The 21,119-nt window shown below is 41.0% G+C and overlaps 1 protein-coding gene across 1 annotated transcript in view; it reads right to left on the bottom strand.

Annotated features, from left to right (window-relative positions):
- nsmfb (NMDA receptor synaptonuclear signaling and neuronal migration factor b) overlaps positions 1-21,119 on the bottom strand; it is a 66,218-nt gene that overhangs the window by 27,695 nt on the left and 17,404 nt on the right. The window contains exons 2-8 of the mRNA XM_055011669.1: positions 20,110-20,171; positions 17,714-18,478; positions 16,994-17,066; positions 3,141-3,193; positions 1,615-1,704; positions 922-1,049; positions 753-836 (exon numbers count right to left, since the gene is read on the bottom strand). Of these exons, the coding sequence (XP_054867644.1) occupies positions 753-836; positions 922-1,049; positions 1,615-1,704; positions 3,141-3,193; positions 16,994-17,066; positions 17,714-18,478; positions 20,110-20,171 (1,255 nt within the window). The remainder of the gene's footprint in view (positions 1-752; positions 837-921; positions 1,050-1,614; positions 1,705-3,140; positions 3,194-16,993; positions 17,067-17,713; positions 18,479-20,109; positions 20,172-21,119) is intronic.

The following is a 21,119-nucleotide window of genomic DNA, read 5'->3' as shown; positions in this document are numbered from 1 at the left end:
CTAGAGGGATTGAAAGTAAAATAAAATACACTTGAGCAATAAAATAAATGCAGCATGGCTCAAAAATAGCACACGGGCAAAAGACAGAAAGTTCTTAGAAGATTCATGCAACATGGTGATATATGCTTCTAGGGTTGAAGTGCAGAATTCTGTGAAAAGCACCTGGTTATAAAACCTAAATAGTAAAATTTCAGTAACATGTAGAGACACATTTTCTTCCAGAATTTGTTATGGCTATTGCCACAATGTTGTAGATTTCATTCCATTTTTGTTTTTATTTTTCTAAAATTTAAATATACATTTATCTGATATATATTCAGTGGTTACCTTAAAAACTCTAAAACACTGAAGACAGTTTGCTGGACTGTTTAATTCTATATGTATTCAGTCTTCAGTTTTGTTCTTCACTGTAGTTAAAAAAAAAAATTCAATCAAAAGTTGTGTTGAAACGTAATTTTTCATATGTCAGCTATTTAACTGATGCCCAATTACACTAATACGCTCAACAAATGATTTTAACTATTTACTTTTGGTTGACTAGAATACATAAATAATAAATAAAGTGCTTTATTCACGATGGAGAATGGCTGTTAAGTTTTATAGTCTTTATGTTGGCAGTTTTTGTTTTACAAGGAGAAACGACAGGTGTTGTAAATCATGCAGGATGCAGGAAGGCAGTTAATAACACAAAACCAAGCAGTCAATCAAAACCTCTATACAACGGTGTAAAGCTGTCAGCGGCTGCTACTCACATAAAGAATAGGAATGATGGAGGGGTCGTCCCTACGGATGATGTTGGGAACATATTCAGCCTTCGGTACCTTGGAGGATATCAGCTGTGGAGAACAGGGGAACATGTGGTGAAATGGACGAATGTATGGACGCACAGTCGATGTGGAAGCTGATTGCCAGGATCCTCACCATGATTTTCGGTGGGATGAAGTCCTCTCCTTCGCAGGCCGCTCTCTCCATCTCCCTCTCCTCCTCCCAGTCGGCATCCTCATCCAGCCCTTCATCCAGAGTCCCTGAGGAGGTCTGAAGCTCGCCACCTGGCTCACACACAGGAACAAAGGCTGAGATGAAAGGACAACAAACAAACCACATTAGACATGAGGGTGCTCCATTTAAAAGCAGTGCACCTGGTATTTTATTTTTCCAGGGCAGAGCGGAGCAACGGAAGAGTTAAAATCAAACGGCAGACGACACAAAGCAACACAATAACTGTCTCCTTATGCAACAGACAGATAGGACACAAAGCAACAGGCAGGTGGACAACAGGCTCAGAGATGAGGACGGATGGCAACAGCCGAGTTCACAAAGTAGCACATACCGTCAACAGACAAACCTTAGACACACAGTGACAGGTCAAAAACGACAAAAAGACATAGCCTTTGAGTGTCAGAGTGCATCTGTCAGTGTGTGTCCCTCTGCTTTAAAGCTGTGCATTTTGTGTTTCAGCTCCGATGTGTCTGAGTGTTTGGATCATACGTGCAGGTGTGTATGCAGCATGTTTATTCTGACACGTTTGAAAGTGTTCAGGTATACATAATGACGCATGTGAAAGTGTTTGTGTTTCTGTGCATGTGTGTGAGCAGCTGAAAGACATGGACTCACTGTCTCTGGAGTCATGCAGGGACTCAGGCTTGACAGGGGTGGGGTCACTCCACGAGCGGCTGAAGCTCTTGGCTCGGCGGTCGGCGAAGGCTGATGGAGTCGGGATGGGGGGAAGAGAATCACTCACACACACATACGCACCGGATAATCAACCCCAATAATCAACGGCTCTGTGTATCTGACCCAGCACGGTTGAAGAACATGCACTGATTAAAGAGTCCCTGTCAGAACACTGACCTGGTTGCTTTAGCTGCTGGTAATACAGTGGGGCTTTTTTAGCATTGTATCATGTGAATTGATATTTTACCTATCTACAACATTCTATTGTCCAAATTACGTGTTTCAGGCAAATTCTAATCTCGTGAAAGTCCTTAAAGAGCAGCTGAAATGGTTGCAGTGATATCAGTGTACTGCAGGGTGCATTTTGTCATCACTGTTACAGGTCCAAGAGTAAAAATGGCCAAAGCACAAGCTGATGTCTCTGAACCAACAGACCACAAATACAAAGGACAAACTCAAGACATAAAGCGTCAGAATTCTGAATCTGGAAGCAAAACATGTTTGGCACTGACTGATTATTATCACTTCGCCAAGGAGTGACGGTCGGCGTATGTTTGTCTGTCTGTCTGTCTGTCTGTCTGCCTGTCTGTTTGTCTGTCTGTCCGTCCGTCCATCCGTCCGTCTGTCTGTCTGCTAGCAACATTACTCAAAAATGGACTAGATGAAATTTTCAGGGAAATCCTGCTATAAATCCACCGCTGTGGACTTATCAAGACTTATCCATCGGAATTCATACAACGGCTGAGCAGTCTTCGTAGAGTACTGCACTCTCTGACTGTTTTTCTTGTTAAATTATAGTATTATGAAGTAATTCAAAAGAAAATTTGTGAGAAAAAGAAGCATTACTTGTTCTGGTGAAAGACACCTATAATGAGGTTCCTGTAGTGGAACTATCAGTTACAGTCATTGTTTATGAAACTCCTATTATACAGGTTAAGAAACTGAGATGAGGCAGCTCAAAATTGTAAAAGATTTCACTGGGGTTGGCTCCGTTTTCTACCATAAAAGAGCAAAAAAGAAACATTCTACCCTTTTGCTACAGTGTATGTAATGAATACTGCAACAGAAATGACGATGTGTTTCAGGATTGTTGTTGTTATCCACCAAGTGTGACCTGTCCACAATGAGTACAGTTTTGTTTTTCAAAGTCGAGCATGGTGTCTAAATCAGCTTTTTCAGTCAGTCACTTGGTTATGAAGAAATGATGATCTGGCCCTTAATTTAAAAGAGGCAAACTATTCATTCTGAATAGCAAGGGACTGTCAGCCAAACTTGATTTATAAACGGCAGAATTACCCCACATATTCCTACAAACATGCACAGTACTGTTGGTCCATGCAAAAAGCATGACTCAGGTCTGGTGAACATCACTTGTAATGTCATGGTACACGCTGTAGAGCATGAATGCACGGAAATGTACTGACATTAACCAACACACATGCAGACAGGTTCACTGAAACACTTACTCTGGGCCTTCATCCTGCGGCTGCCAACCATCCTAAGGTGTTTGCGGAAATTTCTACCGTTTTAGGGAAGAGGAGAATGAGAAGAGACACATCAGAAATCTGGATCAGCACCAGAAAGTGAGAATGTCTTAAGTTTAGAGACACAGATGAATACAAGACATACAGAAAACCAGTCTAAATCTGAATCAGAGCTGTCAGGGAGTGCTTTGTTTTAATAGAGGACCAGTTGTTGCAAGTTTTGGCCACTAGGCAATTCATCCAACACTTGACAAATGACTGGTACCTAAATCACCTCTGAGACTCCAGTAAATAGTTGTGCAAGAGCTAATTCATTAGCATATAATATACTAAGAAGTAATTCACTACCTGCCCCAGTTTATGCTTCTCATTTATTAATATTAAGCAACCATTTATCAGCATATCTACTTGCGGAGCCGAACAAAGACTGGAGCTGAAAACACATAGCTACAGTCGACAACCAAAGTTTACGTATGTATTTCATAGCAGTCTTGAGTTTCCAGTGACTCCTACAGCTTTTAATTTTCTATGATGGAATCATTGAAAAGTGCGGATATTTGTCATGAAAACAATCATGCATTTTAATTCTTTCACGGATTCATTGCTGGTCTTCTGGAAATATGGCAAAATCTTCTGAGTCAAACATATACGTGCAGAATGCTAATATTTGGTTATTGGCCATTTCCACCTCAACTAGACACATCTGGCAGCTGTCCACAAGCTTCTGGTGTATCTTTGACCCTCCTCTTGACAGAATTGGTGCAGTTTAACTACATTTGCTGGCTTTTTGACACAAACTTGTTTCTTCATCACAGTCAATATATATTGTAATACCCTCAGAAATTACTTGGTTTGTAAAAATAAAGCAAAGAAAGCTGCCGTTTTAAGAATATACTGAGTTGTACAAACTGGAGCAACCTCACCACTACAGGATGATGGACAGCATGTTTTTAGTACATTTTTTATGTTGGATAGTTTAAGGAACCGTCACAGACATTTGCTCAGGTATGCTTCTTTAGCTTGGTAACTGACAGTTAAGGTAGTAAATGAGCTACTGTGACCAGAACTGTGTTTGTCCAATGCAGTGTTTGCTCCATAGAAGACTCAGGAGGGGTTAAGGACAGGCAGCTGCTGATCATTTTTAGATGCTATTTAGATGTAATGCTGCTACATAATTACGTACCAGCTACTCAGAATTATCTCTAATGTCTGAATATCTGGATCACATCTGGCCAGGCCATAGGCACTACAACATTGCTCTTTTTGATTAGGTACACTCGGTAATTGACATATCTCTCCACAACATTCAAATAAAACTCAATCCTAAATTGTACACATGTACCTTCACATTATACTTAATCTGTACTTTTTCCACCTACACAAGCACGATGCAGCAGTTTCGAAGGAACGTTGCTCATTGGACACTTCAAATGGCCAAGTCGAGTGTTATACTTTACACTCGGTAAGTGTACAACAGTCATGTGGCTTTAAAACTTGAACAACTGAGGAGCTCTATTTCTTGAATAATGAATGATCATTATTATCTCCGATGGCGATGCCCAAGCAGCCGGTGCAGTGCTCTTAAGGCTGCTTGAAGTGACTTAGACGTGCCTTATTAAACTTTTATAAACAATAAGATGAAGTCAAGTATGACCAAATTAAACTGCACAGTGACACAATGAAACACATGGTCCTTCACTGGAAGTCTTAGACTGAATTCTTGTCTTCTAGTTGACTCTCCTTCCTCTTTATCCTTCCTCTGTTTCTGTGATCAGTTGGATGTCTGCCTGGCATTAATTCCATCTGGTGTTATATCCCTTACCGCCTGCTAACAAACGCCTGGATTTTATTATATTTTTCTCAATCAAAGACATTGTATGATTCAGGATTTGTACCACGGGGGGAAGGAGTGGGGCAGAGAGAGAATAAGAAAAGAGGAGTAGAGTGAAGGGAGGGAAAAAACAGAATAAAGGAGCAGCCCTAAGTGGCAACTAGTGGAACAAAACCCAAGCTCTTTAGAATTTACCCAGGCTTGTCTGACAGCCTCTCACTCTAACTCACTTTCATTTTTGTCACTTGTCGTCAGATTTGTTACTTTTTAAATAAAGATGTGAAATCAAGAGCCCAGAGAACGTTGGCACTGCCTCAGCTGAAAGAGGTGCAGAATGGCTGAAGAGCTACTAGGAGAACTAATCAACTGTGAAATCAATGCATAATGGCTTTGAAGGTTTCTATATCAGACAAAATAAAAATGCGCTCGAGCACACCAGCTCTCTCTACTCCAACACTGTAAAATCACAACAATCAAGAAAGCTGAGTCATTAGCTGAGTCAGTAGTGGCTTCTTGGTTGTACTGAGGAGTGCAGAATAGTCATTTTTTAAATGAGCGGTGTAGAACAAAGCAACATTTTTGAAATATCATGATCTAGATTTACTGATGGGTGGTACACCCATCAGTAAACTTTTGGGGAATTAATTAGGACTTTTGGGGAATTAAAAATCAGTTTTTCTCTTTTTACAGTTTCTGACTCTAATAAATGGTGTGATTTTGGCTAACTTTTAATTGCAACATGACTGTTAAACTCACCAGCAGGTTTTCAGGTTCAGAGGATTAACTGACTTTAGTTACAACCATTCCATCAACTGTCTGAACTGAACTGAATAGTTTCGTTATTCACTATCAGGTCGCTGTTCTCTTGACTGTCGTGGTTGTAGATGGCTGATTCTAGCTGTCCCAACAGATTTGTGCTCTTCATATCAACTGGACTTCTCTTGTAGCTTGTTTGAAGACATTTCATCTTCATCCAAGGGGCTTCTTCAGTTCTAACTGACCAATGGGGAGTTACAGAATTTATAGTCACTCCAGGTCACATGGCTAATGGCCCATTAATGACCAGGACTCACCTGCCTCCAGGTGTGATTGTTGTGAAATCAGGTGGTCCACCAACAACGGCAGCAATCATGGTGATGGGGCGTGGCGGTTCACACAACAAAGAATGTGAATCTGCCAAGTCAGGAGTGACTCGAGATGTTAACGATGGTGAAACTTTCTGGGGACACCACCCCCTAACTAACTCCCCGTTAGTCGGTTAGAACTGATGAAGTCTATTGGATGAGAGGTGAAACGTCTTCAAAAACCTACCAGAGAAGTCCAGACGATTTTTACTGAAGCTCCTACGATTACCATGACCTGCAAGACTGAGAATCTTCACAGACCTTTGTGCTCTTGGCTGGCTTTCATTAACAAGATGTTATCTGTGGTTACCAGGGGTGAAGCCACAGAATCTGCTTTGCTCAGTCTGTCCTGGCTACAGTCAAATCAAGTCAATGTAAAAGAATTAAAACAGGAACAACCAATGAATCAGTATGGTTATCAGCTGACATGTTTTGCTGTTTTTGTGCTGAAGGTGATCATCAGATTGGATGCTTTATTTAGTTGAAGCATCTGGCGCTGTGATGAGGTTCGTGACAACTGATAGTCCACTACCCCACCACTCATTATTTTTAATGAGTCCCACCACCTCTCTAGCCTGTTATTCTAGCTTTTATCATAAAGACGCTGTCGTTTCACTCCATAACACTGAAGGACATCCCCCATCAAACAAAAGGACTTTGTCTCATTTTAAAAAAAAACTTACATCAACACAATATCCCAGCGTACCCCTAACTAAACAGTGTCAAAGCAAAATGCATCCTTTAAATCTCAAGATATCTTTTATCCAGGGTGAAGCTACAATCTAAAAAACATGGTTGACATGTCAGTGTTGATTGCAGGCGTCGTGAAGGCAAAGCCTAAAATAGACGGATGACTCAGAAGAGAGGAGGATCCATCAGTCAGGCGCTGTTGTATTTTAATACTGAGTGACAGCAGCTTTTAAAATCACTACCACCCGCACACCAAGACTTTCAGGGCAAATTTCTGTCACGGTGTGTTCATGACTACGTGTGGGTCTGGTTAGCCCTAACCCTCATTACGAAGCACTGACCTTTCCACACACGATGGCAAAAAACAAACAAAAAAACCTTGCTTATTCAAACATGCATAACTCCATTTGTGAAATGAAACTAACTGTGAGATGTACTTTTCTATTAAAAGCTTTGGATTCTCAGAGCCTTGTGTATGCATGCACACAAAGAAAAATAACTTGCATCACACACAAACACACACACAGGGTCAAACAGCGTATGGTGTGTCTCAGCCTTGGTGGATGGGAGGTCTACTGCCAAATATTCATCGATTTGTTCGCTTTGAGTGCCAGCCGCGGAGCACAGAGCTGCTGCACTGTATTGATAGACCCCGCTTTTACACTTCAGTGTTCAGTGAAAAACACTGATTGAACCTGCCACCCACAGCCTCAAGGATTCACGACACACACACATGTACCACAATTTACTGCTATGAGATTTGCGAGTGTCCTGAAACAGCAGCCGAGGACAGGGAGTGCAAAAAAAATGTATTTCCTATGTGGAAAAAAAATGTTCAGAGCAAATGTGTAGTAAATAACAAAAGGTATGGTGGAAATGAAACTGTACTTTAAAATTCTGTCTTCAGGATAACCTATTCTCACTTAATTTTATATAAATTTTAAATCAAGGTCACTGAGGAATATGTCATCACATCAGCTGGGTTATTCAGCAAGCCTGAATTTATATTTTAGTCACATTTCTATTAATAATAATCTTGTTCTTTGTGGATTTATGTAAAACTAGGTAGTAGCTATTTACAGGTAGTTGCTTAGTTAAATGAGAGATATTTATATTGTTTATATTGTGTGTCTGCACGACTTGAAAGATCTAAAAAAAAAATCATTTAATTTACTAAAGTTTGATAGACTTTACATAAGAGAGAGAATTTTGAGGAAAATATCATAAGGAAATGTGAATCTTGCATGCCATCAATTTAATCCCTATGTTTGTTTCTGTTGCACTTTCTTCCAGGGCTTTTTTTTTATATCCCAATTTTCCCACTTCACAAAAGCATTTCCTCTCACAATTTTTATGCAAAAATTGAAAATGCAGACAAAAAAAGGAAGCCAGGCAGAGCTTGGCTCCATTTAGCAAGACACAAGCTCATAAGAAAACATGATGTGTAAAAATTAAGGAAGTGACTGAGGGTGGGAGGGATCTCTAAAAAAATGACAATATGCTGTTTTTTTCCGTTGAATTCTATTGTGGTGTATTTTCAGCATCATGGCTGTTGATTAAAATTAGAACATTGGTGATTGTATGATTCATTCATGATGGTGATTCATCTCGAATTCATTTGCCATCGATGCCATGAAAGTGTGGCACTGCACGGCAACAGCAAACTTTCCCACTTAGTCCGCATGCTGAGTTGCCGTTATTTCAAAAAGGTCATTGGAACACACCAGTTGGAAGAATGGATTAAAATGGATGTAAGCAGCCGTGCACAGAACCAGCAGCACAAAAATGCAACGACATGATGAGCACACACAAGGGTGCAGCAATCAAGCAATATCTACAAGAAGAAGAGGAGGAAGATGTACAATCTCACGAGGTTGAAGAGCCAGCGTGCCTTCCTGACAACCAAAAACTCATGAAAGGTGTGGATTTGCTGGAAGAGATTGCTGTATATTCTACTATTGTTTCCCCCCACCCCCTCACTCTAAACGGTCAGGTCAGACGGCCGCCCTCCCTGAGTCTAGTCCTGCCAGCTCCTCAACTTACGATGTGAAGTGCCCTGAGATGATTAAGCTGTGAATTAGTTCTATGCAAACAAAACTGAACTCATTTTAATTCTTTGCTTTGCTCTTGAATGCCATAACGTATACATAGCTGCAATGTGTGCATGGGGAAGAATATTCATAGCCAAGTACAAGACTGTCTACAAAGAATGGCTGGAGCATTTGACTCTAGACCTTGTTACCCCAGTGACGGGGGGTAATAATGGAGCCAAATGCAACTTCTATCTCCTTACTACCTGAAAAAGCATATAGACCAGCATTTCCACTTCTGTTTCTATGGGCAAATGTAATTATTTACAATAAAAGAAAAGGGCTTAGGCTCTTAAATGTTTTTATTGCATGGATCTATCTGCTTCAGAAGCTGAGAAATAGCTAGAAATGCAAGGTGTGAGTGTACACTGACAATTCTGTCAATTTTATTGCAAAACTCTCAGGATTTCTATGATTATCTTCAAGCATTGCTTAGGTTTTGGAATGGTTTTAAAGAGGATGCTTTAGGTCTTAATGGGCTAACTATTGCATGAACCGTAGCAGGAATAAACAGATGTACTTCCAGACAGGAGGAATAAGGTGTCCTCTTACTGAAATAAGCAGCATCTCTCTCCAGGATTCCTTGCTGCTTTACTCGACTCCTAGCTGCTGAAAGATGCACAGCCGAATCACACATTTCCATTTGTTTTCTTATTCTTATTATTCATATTCTGTTTAAACGGTTTTAACATTTGTTAAAAAGTTGAAAAAGTTGGTGGAAGTGGAGGCCTGTCTCAGCAAACAGATGTCTCCATGCTGCTGAACTGCATTTCGAAGCAAGCTTATTTTCTGAAATGTTAAATAGATTGCTAATCAACATATCTTTAACGTTTATTATATTCCTTTCTGAGTGTATTTAAACCATCCATCTATTATCTATATGCTGCTTAATCCTTATTTTGATCGCGAGGACATGGAGACAAACAATCACACTCACAGACAATTTAGAATCACCAGTTAACCTCAGCATGTTTTCAGACTGTGGGAGGAAGCTGGAGAACCTGGAGAGAACCCACATATGTACAGGGAGAACATGGAGACTCCATGCAGAAAGATCCCAGGAAGGCCGGGACGTGAACCGGGGATCTTCTAGCTGCAAGGCGACAGTGCTAACCACTGGGCCACCGTACAGCCCAACCCAGACCACGATTTTTCTAACATCGTGGTTTTGGTGACTACATCTACCCAAACAGTGAGTGTAAATGAAACTTTAGCCTGACATTTAACTTCCCACACAGAGCTCAAGCTCCAGTCTCCTGGGTGGTGGTCCTGTTGCCATCCTCGCCTCCAATCTGCTTCGGTCGACTTTCTGGCTTCTACGGTTAAATAAATAATGACGTGCATGTAAGCGTGCAAGTTCAGTCACTAGAAGGAAATTCTGGTCAGCTGGAGAAACAAAAAATCGGAAACTGTAACCTTTCTGTCAGCACGACATGAAACAAAGTGGGTTGCTGTATTTCCATCGCATTTTCTACATTCTGAGATTTTACCAGCCGTCTTTCAAATACAGCTGTTCTTCGCCAGCTGTTTATTGGCATCTGACTGGAGAATCTGCACATGTTAGATGAGCCAATTCGTACTAGACAGTTTCAAATGAGAGCTTGGGTCTGTCTGTAATCGATGTAAAGAAAGGTTCAAGTCAGCATTTGAAAATGTAGTGCAAACAGAACCTAGGGTAAGATGACAAAAGAGACTTTAAGATGAGATAAGACACTGATGATGTGTCTTGTCCAGAAGGGCACTGCTTTGCTGAGCAGTAGAGGAACTGTAACACCACACAGGACAGGACAGGACAGCCAGGACACGGTACCTCTCCATCATGGTGGCTGCCTCCTGCTCTCTTTTCCGTCTCTTTCTTTCAGCAATGCCTCGGAAAGCCCTGCCAGGATGTCAAAGTGTTAAGTGGTTTTGTTTTGAAATAATGTTTTAGCTGCGCCTGACCTAATTCTTGTCTGAACCCAATCTGACCCAAGGGGTAGATAATCTTTACAGAGCTTATCTGATATTGCTCAGAAATGGTTGTAGTTTTCAAGCTTTACACCTGACAGAAATGCAACAATGGATGTGAGAAACTGACTCGACTAGAACCCTTTGGGTCTATTTGGGTTCGGGCATAAGATGTAGTCAGGGTGGGATGGGGCAACAGCAAAGGTGTTCAGGGTGAGGGTTTTAGATCCATATGGGTTAGTGGGTGTTTGGTTAGCTTTGATTAGGGTTAGCAGCACAGAGACGTTTGATCCACCAGAGGCAGAAAACATTGTGGATATTCTCACACACACACTGGGAAGTTAGGGGTCTACAAGAAGAGACACTGAGGGAGAAACCAAAAAACTGCACATCCTGGTTTAACTATACAGATGAAGTCACCAGCATTAACCACAGAGTTCCTGCTGGTCTTTCATATAATTTCATTTAGATAGGATTTTTAAACCACTACTCATGGTGTGTGTCTGCCTTTATGTTCATTGTTTCCCATTCTGCCAAGTGTGTTAGTTGGTGAACGTGGTGAGCCTTTCGCAGAGGGGACAGTAATGGCTCTGACAGGATGTCAGACATAATGAGAATCATCTGTGACACCATATGTCAGAAATGAAATCATGTCCTGCAGTCTGGTTGCGACTGATGGACAGATAGACAGCTGATGAGCTCTGGGATGAGGGAACAATGGGCTGAAGTCAGTGGAGCCTGAACACAGCTTATTATCCTTCATAGCTCAGCCTGTGCATTGCTATTACATCATTTTTCCCCTTCATTGAGCCCCTTTCTGGTCCCTGTCCCTGGAAAAACAAACATGTTGGAAGTGACTCTTCCTTCAGCCTGTCGCTCCTTTCACCATCTGCCGTCAGCAGAAACTCTGAAAGCTGACAGCCCTTTCCCTCTTTTGTGCCATAAAGCAATCCAGCACATTTCCCGCCAAATTCAACCAAGTTGTTGGAGGGAGAATGAGTGAAAACATTCCAGTGTCAGCTGGTAAAACTTTTGGAAATAGACTCTCTAATTTGCAATTAGCTTGGCAACAGCAACAAGTTGTATCTTCTGTTATAGTCGTTTAAAGCTATCACTAAATATATAATAGGTAATCTGACTTTTTTGGCTAATTTTGTAATTGTAAATTAAAATTACAATCAGTATTTTCTGCAAATACATAGCGGAGCCTATTTGGTGATCTGCATGATATTTTCAGTGTTATTTTACAATGTCAAGGATCTGATATTTAACTAATGCAACCGTTTGCCCCTGGAGTTGCATGAGCTAACGCTACATACTGACAAAGGCTAACTCAGGGGAAGGATTCAGCAGTTTCAGAGTAGCGGCTAAGCTATGCTACTACAATTTTTGCATTTACTATATGAACTGCAAAATTTGATCAAGTTGGTCCAATAATACAAATTTGTAGAGAAGGAATCAACAGGATGCGAGCTAGCTTCATGGTGGTAAGATGCTAATGTGCATGCTCTTTGCACCCAGGAATAGTTTTATGGCATATGTGCCACTGAGCAACCATCTTCGAAAAGCAGTATCCAGTATTCCTTAACAGATGCATGTGTTGCTAGCCAGAACTATCAAGCTACCGGCTAAGCACAACGTAGCCCACTGAAGAGTTGAAGTCGTTCTGTTCAACAATACCCTACTGTCCACAATCTGCTCATGCAAAATCATAAATGATACAAAATGGTGTTTTTTTCTGTCTTAAAGTGACATCAGTACCAACATGAAGAGAACCAAGAATTTCAGACAACGAATGTTAATAAGCTACAGGTGATCACAACTGAAGTTCACAACTACTAGCTAAAAGTTTCGCCTACTCCAGCTTAAGATAATAACCATGTAAAGCCCCTTTTGGACCTGCACCCCTTTAAATTAATCTGACAGCATGTGAACACGTCGACTTCAGGTCTGAATGTGCACCGTGGTTACTTCACTGTAAAGGTTCTGATAGCAGTTTGACTCTGTCAGACCCAGTAACACTATAATCAACATTTAACTAGTCCCACATAACGGACAGGCGCGTACTAGATCACGACATGTCTGTTTGAAGGGATTCCTCACTCACTTTTCTCTACATTATCCAATATTTTACAAACTAAAATGTCCATCAAAATACATTTTTACTGTCCTGGAGACAGAGACTAACGGGTCAGACTGAGACTCATCAATAATTTATGTAATCCAAGTTTTGACAAAATTTTAAAAGGGCCTTAAGTTTAGTTTGTTGCTTCCAGCTGTTTGTAGAAGTCTTTCCTCTGAGTTTATCCATCACAGATTTTTTTTTTTCACACTTGGAGAGAATTTTCTGTATTTAGGAAATTATAGCTAAACTAGGCTATTAATTTTTAGTTTTATTAGCGGCTGTTAATTTAGATTTAGTATTTTGTTTATTAGTGCATTATTTTGTGTTACATATCACCTGATGTACCGTCCAAACTCATGAGTACAGCAAATATCACATGGATGCCGTGGATTTCTGTCACTGTAGCTGGTACATCTGAATGAAGCCATAAGGAGCATTAAGGTGAAAGTCATGTGTGTCTGTGTTTGTGTGACTAAGCTCAGCGCTGTTTCTAAATATATGAATACACAGCTTTGCTTGATGTGATGCATTGCACGGATTAATATGTTTTTCATGCTGGTTGAGGAGGCTTTTGATTCTAGGCTTCAGGCAGACGTTACGGAAGAAATAAGTCCTCACTGTTGCATTATGATAATGAATACGTCGAAGGGGACTTAAAATAAGCAACTGTCACTATTTAGACAAAACTGCAATACCTAGCATGACCTACTGTGGTGTAACTCATGAATACTTGGTGAATTCAGTATCACTGTTTCTCACTACTGTACAGTACCTTCCCTGCACTCCAGCTGACTATTGATCAAATCTATAACTTCAAACAACCAGTGCAGCAGACACTGAGGTTGTGGGGGTTAAGGACACGGCAGACTGAATAGCACAAAACCACACAAGGAAAAGGGTTCAAGACATGTTATCTAACTGACACAGTGAGAAAAAAGGAAGAGCAGCGAGGACGAACAGTGGGGGCGTTTGAAAGAGTTACTCACGATATTCTACAGTCGTGGTTTGGAAAGTCGCCACACAGAGGAAGAGGAGAAGATAAAAAAGAAAGAGAAGTTAGCAGCAGGGCCAGCCAAATGCTCCACACACACATACACACACACACACACACACACATACACACACACACACGCCAGAGGCTTCTTTATGTTACAGTAAGAGGAAACATTGAGCATAAAGAAAACAAAAGAAGACAAAAAACTCACCTTGAATATAATCGTCCTAGCTATAAACTCAAATTATCAGAGGACAGACGTCTGCATAATCACGACATGCACCCTGAAAGAAGTGAGCGGCAGCAGAGGAGGCATGATGATGAATCTGATCAAAATGTCTCATTAGAATTAGTCCACATTAAGGACTGTCTACAGACAAATAGTTTGATCAATTGGACAGCTACTGTGAAATCAATCAAACTGCAACTTGCTCATCATGATAGAGGTGACAGACACTGATTGGCTGGTCATTTGAATCAAAGACGAGTCAGACACATACATCAGTCTGACCCCAATAGGGACACCAGCAGATGGAAAGAGATGGAAAAGGAGAGAGGAGACGCTGACATATGAACAGAGAAGAGGGAGCGTGGGAGAGAAGAGGAGAGAGATCGTGGTGGGTGAGCTTTGTCTGTTTGAGAGTCATAATTATAAGGTCAGGGTGATAGGTGATAATTAGTCAGTCAAGAGGACTGGAAGGAACTTTGGTGTGTGTGTGTTGGTATGTATACATGAGCTGTACAATCCAACACACAATCTCTACTTTCTAGATGCATTCAGTTGGAAGATTCTTGGTGGTTCAGTCTGAAAAAGGTGTAATTCACATCATTAAAAACAGCTGCATTCTGTTACGCTGAGTGAGTTCGAAGTTCTTGAACAGTGTGACGCACTGTCTCGACTTAATGGGATGAAACTGAGGTTCTGTTATGAAGCAGGTGCAATATGTGTTTAACTTGTACGTCCAACAATGGACGATGCATCACCACTTTCCTCCATCTATATACTAAAGTAAAGCCAAAATATCTCAGAAGCAGGCGCTGCCATCTGGAGCTGGCGACGTCATGGTGTCCATGTCCCGCCTTTCTCAGTGAAAGTTCTTCAAGCCTAATGGTTCGTGTCTACAGGAGCCGCATCTGAAAACCACCCGCTTTGTGGGCGTGTCACTAGGTGGTCACATGACAGCGTTTGAGCTTCAGTCGGGTAGGTGCATCGGACCAACATGACGGCTCGGTCGCAAGCTTTCTCTTTTATTACGAAAACAGTTAAGCAAAAAGTATTTCTGAACGCATTTGAGGTGAGAAATAACCTGTGCAGTTGCTGAATCTGTCCTCATTTTAGTTCGACGGTTAGTGTGGATGTTTGACGAAAGTTTCGAGATGCGTCGGACCTCCATTCACCACACCGAATTTGCATAAAGTAGAGGTCAAGTCTACTTTATGCAACTGAGCTGCAGGTAGTTCCAGGGAAATGCACTGGAATCAGCGTGCAACACGGTGCATTTCAAACAGACAATGAATGGGATGTGTGAAATTGACAAATCCTGTGGACACATATCTTGATTCACATTTATAGCTAATCATTTTCTAGGTGTCAATGATTAGAAACTGCTTGTTGTCTTGTTTAGCTATCTAACTGCAGAACACAAACTTGGTCCGCTGAAAAGAGTACAAACGTTCCCGATGCCTCAGAATATCTGTGTTTTAGTTACTGCAAAAGATCTCATTCTGCGGTTTAAGCAAAGACCTCAGATAAGGTGTATGTTATGATTGACATCCTGTTAATTGTGGTTGTCAATCATAACGTACACTGCCATATTATTAAATAACTAATCAAAATCAAACTTACCAGAAAAATGATCACTTGAAAAAACTTCAACATAATACGGTGGATATGACAGAAGTGATATTTGGGAAATATTTCACTGATTTGGTTCATGTACCCTTCTGCTAACATGTTCTATACTGCAACCAGCCACCAGGGGGATCTAAGATGTTTTGGCTTCACTTCTCGGGCGATGTCATGCCATCTTTATATACAATCTAAAGTTTAACTGTATGAATGTACAGTTGACTAGAAAAGAAAAGATTTGTACGTTATGTTTGTTATCAAATCACCTCTTGTACGGTGGATTGTCCTCTGATAATTTGTGTTTGGTACTGGCATTCCTGGTACTAACACTGGTGAAGAACATGCACTAATGTGACAGTGGATTGGACAATGAATAAAGTTTTATTTGATATCAGACTGAAGACATCAGTGATTCAGTATGGAATTCTTTGGCTGCCAAAAAAACCCCAAAATTAGCAATTTTAAATTTTTCTGTTTCATTTGTGAGCACATGATCAGGTAAAAAACAACGAATAGATCAAACAGCATTCATGAAATGCTCCAAAAAATGGCTTAACGAAAAAAAAATGCAATAAAGTACTGTACATAGCAAAGCAGTGAAAGTGATTGTTCTGAAAACGACACTGGAAAGGAGACTTTCATTTTAATATTTAAATATTAATAATAATATTTTTAGATTTTAAAATTAGGTTAAATATTTTCTGCCATTTAGGACTGAAAATGGACAGACTCTTCAACCTCGAATACATTTTTTATATGATTTTCATTTAGACTTTCTGTAATTTTGCATTTTCAAACATGAAAATTTGATTTAAATGTGTTATTTATTTTATTATATTGACATAATGTTTTGCAATATATTATCATATTCAATGCATTGATTCAAATTGAAAACTAAACAACAATTTGGTACAAAAAACAAACAAAAAAAAAATATTGGCAGCCATTGACTTCCATTTCTCAGAAAGGAACTAAAAACTCTGACCAACGATGTCCAACTTTAGTCAAAGGTGAGAAGCAGCGAGTGAGAAATGTGTGAAAGCTCATTAAGACTTTGTAGTAGAATGCTACATTTGTAAGTCTTGGAAGGGAAAGGCTGAGCCACATCCTGCCAACATGGTGGTGCTGCAGTAGGACACTATGATGCTGAGTGGGAGTGAAGGCGGATTTCCATGCCATACTCACGCCTGCATGGTGGTGGTGGCTGTCTGAAAGCTGAACATATTCTCTTTGGGGAACCAGCTATTAGGATTGTCCTCTGCAAACACAGAAAACAAAAGGAAGGCGTGACGTCAGAGAGCAGAACGATGAACCACAGGTCGCACAATTAGCGGAGGAGACCAGTGAATGCATGATGAGAGTGAAATACAACATCTGAGGCTGATTGGGGAACAATGCATCTTGTTTCATTCGCTTAAAATATTTAGTGTTCACACCTGTTCTTTTGCACATATGATGCACATGCTATTGGTAAACGTGTACACTACAGCTCAAACATTTGGGGTCATCCAGGCAATTTCATGTTTTCCATGAAAACTCCCACTTTTATTCATGTGCTAACAGAACTGCACAAGGATTTTCTAATCATCAATTAGCCTTTCAACACCATTAGCTAACACAATGTAGCATTAGAACACAGGAGTGATGGTTGCTGGAAATGTTCCTCTGTACCCCTATAGAGATATTCCATTAAAAATCAACTGTTTCCAGCTAGAATAGTCATTTACCACATTAACAATGTCTACATTGGATTTATCATTCATTTAATGTTATCTTCATTGAAAAAAACTGCTTTACTTTTAAAAATAAGGACGTTTCTAAGTGACCTCAAACTTTTGGACGGTAGTGTAGATGTTTACATTTCCCTTCCTGTCCCCGCCTGTCTTTCACTTCATCTGTGTTTACCCCTGTCGTCAGCAGACGCTCTGTCCTCGCTGTACATCCTCTCCAGCTTCTTGCGGTGCTTCCCTCCATCTCGCGGTGAGGTATCCAGGTCCAGGGACCGCTGGCTTTGACACGGAGCCCGAATGCAGGCCACACAGTCTGGGGTGTAGTCGTCCCGCGACCCCCCTCTCCTCACCCCCCAGTCCCGGATGTTGCTGGCACTCCCCGAGTTCTGCAGCGGCTGTGACGATGACTGCGGGCCTCCGTGGTGCTGCTGAGCATGGTGATGGTTGCTGCGGTGATGGCTACTACGGTGGTGGCTACCGCGGGCAGCTGAGGGTTGGCTGGTGCAGGACTGGGTGTGGGTGGCAGAGGCAGGGGTCGGGGCCAGAGGCTGCTCCCTGGAGCTCTTCAGCACCTCCAGCTCCAGGCTCTCCTCGCTGCCACGAACCCCCAGAGTCATCCCTCCTTCCCTGGTGATTGTGTACACTCTGGCTGGCTTCACAGCAACGCTCCCCTCTGTGACCCTGGGACCTGGCGGGTCCTCTGTGGAGAGGCTGCGTTCAGCGGAGAGGCGACGTTTGGAGGGACCCGCCGCGGCCTGAGCCTGGATGGTGTTGACCTGAGGCTGAGACTGTGGGCGAGCGCTGGGATTGGACTGGCTGGGCTGGTTGGGTTTAGCTATGGGTAAACGACGACTCTGCGGTGGCAGATTGTTGTTATGCAAGCGGCTAACGTCTGGAGAGTCGCAGTCCTGGCCGGGGAAAGTGTCAGACAATAGATGATCTGGAGATAAAAGAAAAGAGAAGGAGAGAATTCTCAAAAAAGTTAAAGCAAGTGACACATTATTTTTGTTGTTGGTACTTTATAGAGCTTCTGTAAATGAATATCAGATAAATGTCTTAAAAGGAGATGAACATGGAAATTGTTTGCCTCTCTTTGGGATTTGTAGCTTTGGCAGCAGAGTGGCAAACATTTACAAGCCCGCAAAGCTTTCAAGAGGCCGAGAAGAAAAAGGAGAATGATGGCTAAGTGATGGAATGATGAAAGATTTGAAAATGGATGAGCTGGTCTGGGACATGAAGGGCTTTTGGCCCAGTGGTCCTGCAGGGTGGTGGAGGATGGATGCTCCTTCTCAGAGTTAGCAGCTGCAGTGCTGCAGGCTTGTAAATAAGTGTTAGCTCATGGGAATGGCTGAGTTCTTCTGTCTGCTGTAGATAAACAAGTATGGGACATGTCTCTTGCACACTGATCTTGATAAAAACTGAGCAGAAAGCAAACTTTTTCTTCTGTTTACTTCACCTACTTTTACTTTCTGTTTTTAGAATTGTTTTTGTGATCTTTTATTTACTCTAGTTTCATTGCAGGCTTACTATTCTCAGTGAGATTTATTTTTTAAGCGTCTAAAGCTCAGATCACCTAAGAGCACAGTGATTTTTATCTGTGTGTACTAATGGTGAACTTCTGTAGATGTAGAGCTCACTTCTACATCCTCATTAGTTGGGGACATGCTAATGCTAACAATCTGCCAAGAGATAGAGCCACAACTTATACACATCATGCAAGATTTTGATTCATAGTGAATTTTTATTTGACCAATATTTTTTTTTTTCTGGCTGGTAATGACAAACAAGCGGAAACAGCAACAGAAACAGTAATACATTGTGTTGAATATCATACACATCATATCCAAAGCCTTTACTTGTTACCACATCAGTCAAATACTCTGTGTAATAATAATAACTTTATTTATATAGCAGTCTTAAGAACAGCGCTCACACAGTGCTTTGACAGTTAAAACATGCAAAACAGACGATCAAGCAAAACATAAGGAGACGAGGCAGAGCAGTCAATTAAAATAAATAGTAGAAATGATAAGTTAAATGAATGATCGGCTACATTAACACACATATTAAACAAAGGAACTATGGAAAATGAAAGAATTGAGGGTTAAAAGTTAGGAATTAAAAATCTAAAAATTTGAGAATTAGAGAATATAATTGCGAACAAACGTTCAGCATGTTTTGACTGGGATTTTGTTTCACTCCTCTTTGTGACTAAGTCCTATTACCAGCAGGTTCTGGTCAGGTGGAAAATTAGAAAGTGTCAGACTTGTTTGCTTCTTTTGGATGTTTTAATGGAAGAAATCTCAAAACCAAGCACCAGGGAATAACATTCAAAAGTGAGAAGTTATCTTACAATAAGTAACTGTACATCAAAACAGCTAACTTTACTCTAAAAAAGATAAAGGAACTGCTGCCACTTCAACATAGAACCCCTGTTTGAGCAATCAGAGTTAAGATAAGGGTTGTTTTTTGGTGTACTGTGGCATCAAGACAGATGAATAGAAGTTTGTCACAGAAGAAGCCGATATTAGCTGGTGTAGGACAATGTTAGTATGTGTTTGTGTCACTTACCTGCTCCGTTGCGGTTCTCTGGATTGGTGTTGGACAGGTATTCTCCAAATGCTCTGGCTGCTCTGTAGAGACACAGGAGATTAAACAGTTCAAGCTGAGGTCAGCAAAACTCAAATGGCAAAAAACAAAAAAATGACTGAATTTGAAAATATTCAGTTCTCCTGCAGCTCTTCCCTGTTTTAGCTCTCTCAACCAGATGAGTACGCACTTCAAATCCACAAAAGTAGCCATTTTATGACTGGCGTGCGTTTGTCTGTCTGTCTGTGTGCAACATTACTCAAAAACAGTCCAACAGATTTGGATGAAATTTTCAGGGAAGGTCAGAAATGCCACAAGAACCAAGTGATTAAATTTTGGCAGTGATGCAGCTTATAGTGTGGATTCATGGATTTGTTAAAGATTTCTGTATCATTGCCAGATGGCAGCACAGCATCACTGTAACCACATGTGAACACTGCATCAGCTGCCTGCTGATGATCACATGATTATGATCCTACTACAAATCCACCACTGAGGATTTATCGGGATTTATCCATCAGAAATGATCCAGGGAACAATTGATTAAATTGTGGGGGTGTTTCTGAGTCCCATCAGTTCCCGCCACCCGCTACATACTTAGGTCACGTGATTCGGTATCCGTACATAACGTGAACATGCATAACACACGCCTGTGCTCAGCGCAAGGTCATTTTGTTTGTGGGTACATCTATATTAAATGGTCACTTTCTATGGTGCTGTGATTTCTGACAAATTTTTTTCAAGATTTCATCCGTCAGAAATCATACGACAGCTGAGCAGCCTTGGAGGAGGACTGAGCTCTCAGTACTGTTCTTGTTTATTTTTGCTATTGACTTTGTTGCTATTTAAAATATCTCACCTGCTCTGTGGGAAAAGATATGTGATTGGCTAAAATCTCCCATCACAGGCTGGATTTTGTAAGTCTCTAAACAGAGCCAAGATGTTTTGCAAACGTCCACTTGAATTCCAAAGGTTAGTTTCGATTTTTTGCC

The sequence above is a fragment of the Amphiprion ocellaris genome, chromosome 6 (genome assembly GCF_022539595.1).
Source record: "Amphiprion ocellaris isolate individual 3 ecotype Okinawa chromosome 6, ASM2253959v1, whole genome shotgun sequence".
NCBI lineage: Eukaryota > Metazoa > Chordata > Actinopteri > Pomacentridae > Amphiprion > Amphiprion ocellaris.
The sequence above is the reverse complement of the archived record's forward strand: the minus strand, read 5'-3'. Positions and strand labels throughout refer to the sequence as shown.